This window comes from Limulus polyphemus, unplaced genomic scaffold, assembly GCF_000517525.1.
Source record: "Limulus polyphemus unplaced genomic scaffold, Limulus_polyphemus-2.1.2 Scaffold10398, whole genome shotgun sequence".
Classification (NCBI taxonomy): domain Eukaryota; kingdom Metazoa; phylum Arthropoda; class Merostomata; order Xiphosura; family Limulidae; genus Limulus; species Limulus polyphemus.
In genome coordinates this window covers 1-6,821 of record NW_013676008.1, presented here as the reverse complement: position 1 = coordinate 6,821, position 6,821 = coordinate 1, and the positions used below count along the sequence as shown (strand labels likewise).

At 33.9% G+C, this 6,821-nt stretch overlaps 1 protein-coding gene across 1 annotated transcript; it reads left to right on the top strand.

Moving 5' to 3' along the window:
- Window positions 1-484: 484 nt before the first annotated feature.
- On the top strand, window positions 485-6,550 carry LOC111083625 (ornithine decarboxylase 2-like). Its single transcript, XM_022380259.1, has 3 exons — window positions 485-607; window positions 3,734-3,830; window positions 6,465-6,550. The coding sequence occupies exons 1-3, from the start codon at window positions 503-505 to the stop codon at window positions 6,548-6,550; spliced, it is 288 nt and encodes a 95-aa protein (XP_022235967.1). The 5' UTR covers window positions 485-502.
- Window positions 6,551-6,821: the final 271 nt, after the last annotated feature.

Sequence of the window (6,821 nt, the reverse complement as noted above, 5' to 3'; positions counted from 1 at the left end):
CCTAGCGGTCATGTTGTATTGATTTAATTTGCTATTTAAAGGTTGTATTTAAGCGTGTGTGTGTGTTGTTTTTTTTTCTTGGCGTTTTTATGTTGTATTAAATTTCATCAGTAGCAACGATTGTTTATTTGTGCTCAGTTGAATGCGTTAATAACCAGGAAAGATGGCGTATCGTAGAAGTGAAATGGCGAAAATTCTTCAAACCGTCGAACTACGATAAAACTAATTATACGTGTGGGAAAACATTTTTTTGGGGCATCCACTGTTAACCCTGGGAATGCCTACTGACTGATGTGACCCATGGTATTGGCTTACAAGTTTATCGGGGTATTGATGAAAGATCCTGATCAAAGGTCAACTTTTGCGTGTCAAATATTGCTTACTGACATACTTTCACTGAATTACTACAGAAACAGGTTTTTAATCAAGTTGGTTCCTTCTGGTAGATCGTGAAAAGTGGACCCAGAGACTTGTAGGTTTTTTCACTACCTCTAGATCCAGGATGAGTGAAGTTAATATTAAACCCAATTCTACCAAATCTGCTTTGGAGGAAATTTATTTGGACACGAGCATGAATGAACTGGCCATTAAACTCACTCGGGATGAAGTAAGTACTGAATAGTCGTGATTAGTTTCTCCTGAATTAATATTTGATTTGTGCTTTTAAAATAATTATTTAAACGTGATTGTTCTGAGTGGAATCTTGTCAATTATAAAATTAAGGTAATACATACGGATTATATTAATTTTGTTTATCCCTACCTTAAATAATCTAAAAGAAACCTTTACTGAGATGTTTACTGAGATGGAGTCAGTATAGATGATGAAATTAATAGCATTAATAGGGCATAATTAACTTTCTTAACGAACGAACGTTAACTTCAACAATACCCTGTGACTGCAGTTCAATTACTCACTATCTACTCACACGCATTACATTATAATCCCGTCACGTTGTCACCCTCCTTTTATATACCAGCCTACCCTATCTAGTAAATACTAGAGCATTCATGAAGGAACAAGACAGTTCTAGAAACTAGAGGGCGCCACACCAGTCACATGACCTGGATGACGCAACAGCATAATTAACTTTCTTTATTCTAACTTTATACACTCCAAAACTGGTCTATGTGTTCATTACAATGCAGAGACTTAAGGCTATAACTGTTATCTTTAACAATATTGTTGCGTCAGCGACGTCACGTGACTAGTATCACGCCACCTGTTTCTAGAAATATCTTGTTCCTTCAAGAATGCCCTAGCGTTTACTAGATTATGTGTTAGTCTTGTATATATAAGACGTTCACAACGTAACGGGAGAAAGTGAATGAGTAATTGAATGTATGCGGACAAAATATAGTTGGCCACGTGAGACGTGAGTTATAGTGTTTGTTATAGAGCGACTGTTGAAATGAAGTGTATTCGGAAAGAATAAACCAGTTTTATTTAAGAAAGGACTTGTGTCGCTAAAGTTTCGTCGGAACGAATTTACGGAAAATTAACGAACGACTGGAGGCGTAACAATATAGATATTTAAGGCTATATCTGTTATCTTTAACACTGGAGAGACTTAAGGATATGTATGTTATCTTTAACACTATAGATATTTAAGGTTATATGTGTTATCTTTAACACTGGAGAGACTTAAGGATATGTATGTTATCTTTAACACTATAGATATTTAAGGTTATATGTGTTATCTTTAACACTGGAGAGACTTAAGGATATGTATGTTATCTTTAACACTATAGATATTTAAGGTTATATGTGTTATCTTTAACACTGGAGAGACTTAAGGATATGTATGTTATCTTTAACACTATAGATATTTAAGGCTATATCTGTTATCTTTAACACTGGAGAGACTTAAGGATATGTATGTTATCTTTAACACTGGAGAGACTTAAGGATATGTATGTTATCTTTAACACTATAGATCTTTAAGGTTATATGTGTTATCTTTAGAAATATTAGCTTGGATGACTCAGAACTCTTGTAAATTCATCGTTTGGCATAATTTGTAATTTTATGTATTAGCTTGGCTGACTACCAGTTTATTTCATGACAAAATTCTATTAGCTATACAACAATAGGAAAACAAACATTGGACTGAGGAGGGCACGTGACATGTCCAAAACCAGTATTCAAATACATTTGTTATAGTTCTGTTAGTATGGATTTAAATTTTGTTATAAATGATCTTACACGGTATTTCCCTATTAAATATAATGATACTTTGAATCACTGTTTTGTTGGGTACAATAAATCTCCAACCAATTTTTTGTCAAAGTTTCAGTCTTAGTAAATGTTTTAAAATCGTAGCGTGATTAAATAAATCCAATCGTCTAACGTGAATAGCTCGAAACTGACAAAAAAAAAAAAAAAAAAATAATAGAAAGCTGAAAGTTGTTGCAATGTTGCCCGATGACGTTTCCAAACAGTTTTCGGTTATTTCTACGAAACCGGAAGTACATAGAAATTACATGTTGTACCAGGTACAGGCAGGGGTGAAATTCTCAAAAAAAAAAAGAAAAAAAAGAAGAGTAAAGATACTCAGCTTGGTGAAATGGACCTGTTTCTGACAAATAGATCTTCGTGTAAACATAAAAAACGACAAAGCAGTTAGAATAAGTCTCGGTACTAGTACTGCCTTAGAAAATAAGTCTCGGTACTGAGACTGCCTTAAAAATAAGTCTCGGTACTAGTACTGCCTTTAAAAAATAAGTCTCGGTACTAGTACTGCCTTTAAAAAATAAGTCTCGGTACTAGTACTGCCTTAAAAATAAATTCTCGGTATTAGTACTGCCTTAAAAAATAAGTCTCGGTACTAGTACTGCCTTAAAAAATAAGTTTCGGTACTAGTACTGCCTTAAAAAATAAGTATCGGTACTAGTACTGCTTTAAAAAATAAGTCTCGGTACCAGTACTGCCTTAAAAATAAGTCTCGGTATTAGTACTGCCTTAAAAAATAAGTCTCGGTACTAGTACTGCCTTAAAAAATAAGTCTCGATACTAGTACTGCCTTCAAAAATAAGTTTCGGTACTAGTACTGCCTTAAAAAATAAGTCTCGATACTAGTACTGCCTTAAAAAATAAGTCTCGATACTAGTACTGCCTTAAAAAATAAGTTTCGGTACTAGTACTGCCTTAAAAAATAAGTCTCGGTACTAGTACTGCCTTAAAAATAAGTCTCGGTACCAATAATGCCTTAAAAATAAGTCTTGGTACCAGTACTGCCTTAAAAAATAAGTTCCGGTACCAGTGCTGCCTTCAAAAAATAAGTTTCGGTACTCAGTACCGGAGTGTACCGGCAGAATTTCACCCCTGGGTACAGAAAACATAACTTATTACGAAAAAAAAATTATCTTTGTTATTCATTTTACACAATATATTAATAAGAAAGTTAGTAATTGATGAGGCAGGATTTACTTTTATAAATATTTCAACGATCGTGGCTCGAATCTCTGTTGGCGTTCTTCTAAAGAAATTGAATACATTTTGTTGTATCGAGAAAATTAGAATAAGTAAGGTTCAACAACATAGGGGTGAGTATAAATTCAGAGCATTATCACCTGACAAAAAACTCTTAAAAGTACTGTTTCAAACTGATAATTTGCCTAAATCTGGGTTATCAAGAAAAGTTAAATATTGTCGTTTATTCAGTTAAAATATTCATCAGAAACTTTGGTTTATCTGTAATATTATATTGTATAAATCATGCTCTATTTACCAGAATCTGGATGATCCTTTTTTCGTTGCTGAGTTGAATGAAATAGCATCACGGCTTGCTCTATGGCGCCACCTACTTCCAGATGTTCAGCCATTTTTTGGTGAGTGCAGCAAATTTGTGTCGACTTTGAAGTGATATTTTATACTGATTTACAATATAGTAAACTCATTTGATAGTTTGATTACAAACTTGCAGTAATTTTTTGTCATAGACTTGAAGTAAAACATTAATTAATCATCAGTTAATTAATACTCGTTTACTCCCCCGATTAGCATTATTTTTTATTATGGATTTGTGACACTTCGCTTTTCTTTTAATCTAAAAAACAGTTACCTCCAGGTGTCGCAACTGCTTTTCATTCGAAGTTAAATATCAAGGTAGGAGGGCAGAAAAATTACAACTTCAACCAATCTAAAAAAACAAAATTAAAACAGTGATAATTAAAACAGTAAACAAGTATAACTATACTGGGAAGAATAAAAATTAGGACGAGATATAAAAAAAAACATTTAGGAAGTAGCTATTCAAAATCAGGTTAAGTATGCATACATTTTTTTAAAAGAGAAGTTTGAATTGAAAAAAAAAATCTTTCTGTTATGACACAAATTCCTGTTTACGATTTTCTGTTTCAAACATCTTCTACTTGATGAGGCATTGTTGTATTAAATATCATCTTCAGATCCAGTAGCGATATTTCAAACACTTCTTCATAACCGTCTGATGTGACCCGTCTTATATCTTCGCTTCATCATTACTGTCTGTAGTGACCTGTTTGAAATATATACCCCATCACAATCTCTTGTGACCAGGCTGACACCCTTCCTTCTTCATCAGTGTCTTTTAACCATAGTGACACCCTTCCTTCTTCATCAGTGTCTTTTAACCATAGTGACACCCTTCCTTCTTCATCAGTGTCTTTTAACCAGACTGACACCCTTCCTTCTTCACCAGTGTCTTTTAACCACACTGACACCCTTGCTTCGTCATCAGTGTCTTTTAACCAGACTGACACCCTTCCTTCTTCACCAGTGTCTTTTAACCAAAGGGACACCCTTGCTTCGTCATCAGTGTCTTTTAACCAAAGGGACACCCTTGCTTCGTCATCAGTGTCTTTTAACCAAAGGGACACCCTTGCTTCTTCGTCAGTATCTTGTGACCACTCTAGCACCCTTGTTTCCTTATCTGGTGTCTTGCCACCCCTCTTTTATATTTATGATGCCGTTTATTCCAGTTACAAAAAAAACGGGGATTAGTTTTCTCACTCATTGTTTAACGTACCCACTTTTACATTACAGGGACATGCTCACCATTTCAGCCGTGGGGGCATTATAATGTGATGTTCAATCCCATTATTTGTAGGTAAAAAGTAACTCAAGAATTGACGGTGCATGGTATTGGTTAGCTGCCTTTCTAGTCTATCATTGGTAAATTAGGGACAGCTAGTACAAATAGCCTTTAAGTAGCTATGGGCAAAATTCAGAAACAAACAAACAAATTCTATCAGTACCACAAGTAGAACCATGTAATTAAGGTGATATAATAACTTTAAGGTCAAATGATGTGTGTAAACCAAAGGAGTAACGTCATCTGTGTAACTGGTATACCTGGACATACTGGATCAGTGGTTACCATCTTTTTTTTCCAGCTAGTTCTGATCCCATTATTTCATGAACAGTTTTTACAATACTAACCTTATCAGAAGCTATATTTTAAAACATACATTTCTTTACCAACTGTCTTGCGGACCGTCTGAAACCTCCCTGTGGACTAGCGATTGGGAAACACTGTACTGGAGGACTTTTTCTTCCTGCAGATGAAAGTTAATACTGTTATAAACACTTGCTTCTTCTAACAAAACGCATCATGAAACTTATCAAACTATTGATTTGGCTGTCTTGGTAGGATTTAGGCTGTGGGCATTATATCCACATCTATACTGATCCAAAGTGTACACTTATTAATGTGTCTTGCAAATGGCGAAAATACGTGCAGAAGTGCATCAAGGTCGACAGAGATCACGTGAAGGTGATAATAATTGTAGATTTTCTATTCTTTCTCTGGTGAACTATAGTATTTTCCATGACTTATTGGGTTTACGGCCGAAAATACCAGTAACTACAGAGTATGCCGAGCACATGATTTAATACATTCTAACTTTTATAAGCTTTAGTTATATATTGTTTTACGACATTATATAGTTCCAGTCGGTTGTTATGTTCATATAAACTGTTCTTCAGTTTCTGATCTAAACTTTTGATTTGAAGTTTTTAATAATCTAAAGAAATAAAAAACATATCTTAATGTGCAAGGGAAAAACAACATTAATTTATCTTAACTACTTAATAATCATATTGTTAAAGCTTCAATTTATCTTAACTACTTAATAATCATATTGTTAAAGCTTCAATTTATCTTAACTACTTAATAAGTAGTTTAAGATAAATTGAAGCTTTAACACTATGATTAATAATCATATTGTTAAGTAGTTAAGATAAATTGAAGCTTTAATCATATTGTTAAAGCTTCATGATTTATACTAACGTATATTTATAACGTATAAATATACTAACGTACTCGTCCAACGCACGAGGAAGGCATAGGTGGTCAGATTCCGACGCTAATCCTCCCTCGTCACTTCTCTGGGGGTCTATAAGAGTACACTTCAGGTGTTCGCTAGATATGAGTAATGTTTTGTAAAATAATGGTTTAGAACACCAACTTTTGTTTTTTCCAGCCATGAAGGTTTGCGATGCTGACATCGTTCGACGGTTTTTGGCAGCGATGGGAATAGGATTTGACTGTGCTAGCAAGGTCAGCTGACCAAAGGTCAACATTTTACCTGATAGAATCTATGTTTTATATAAAAACCATTTTACAGCTTATATTAAGTTTGTTTTATTGTTAATACTGTGTTAACTACAGGAAATACAATCTGGATACTCTTGTAGTTAATATTGTGTTAACTACAGGAAATACAATCTATGTACTCTTGTAGTTAATATTGTGTTAATTACAGGAAATACAATCTATGTACTCTTGTAGTTAATATTGTGTTAATTACAGGAAATACAATCTATGTACTCTTGTAGTT

Excerpts from the sequence above, each read along its gene's own strand:
- LOC111083625 (XM_022380259.1), top strand. The coding sequence starts at position 503 with ATGAGTGAAGTTAATATTAAACCCAATTCTACCAAATCTGCTTTGGAG. Across the intron at positions 608-3,733 it reads TTAAACTCACTCGGGATGAA|AATCTGGATGATCCTTTTTT; the intron begins GTAAGTACTGAA and ends TCTATTTACCAG. Across the intron at positions 3,831-6,464 it reads AGATGTTCAGCCATTTTTTG|CCATGAAGGTTTGCGATGCT; the intron begins GTGAGTGCAGCA and ends TGTTTTTTCCAG.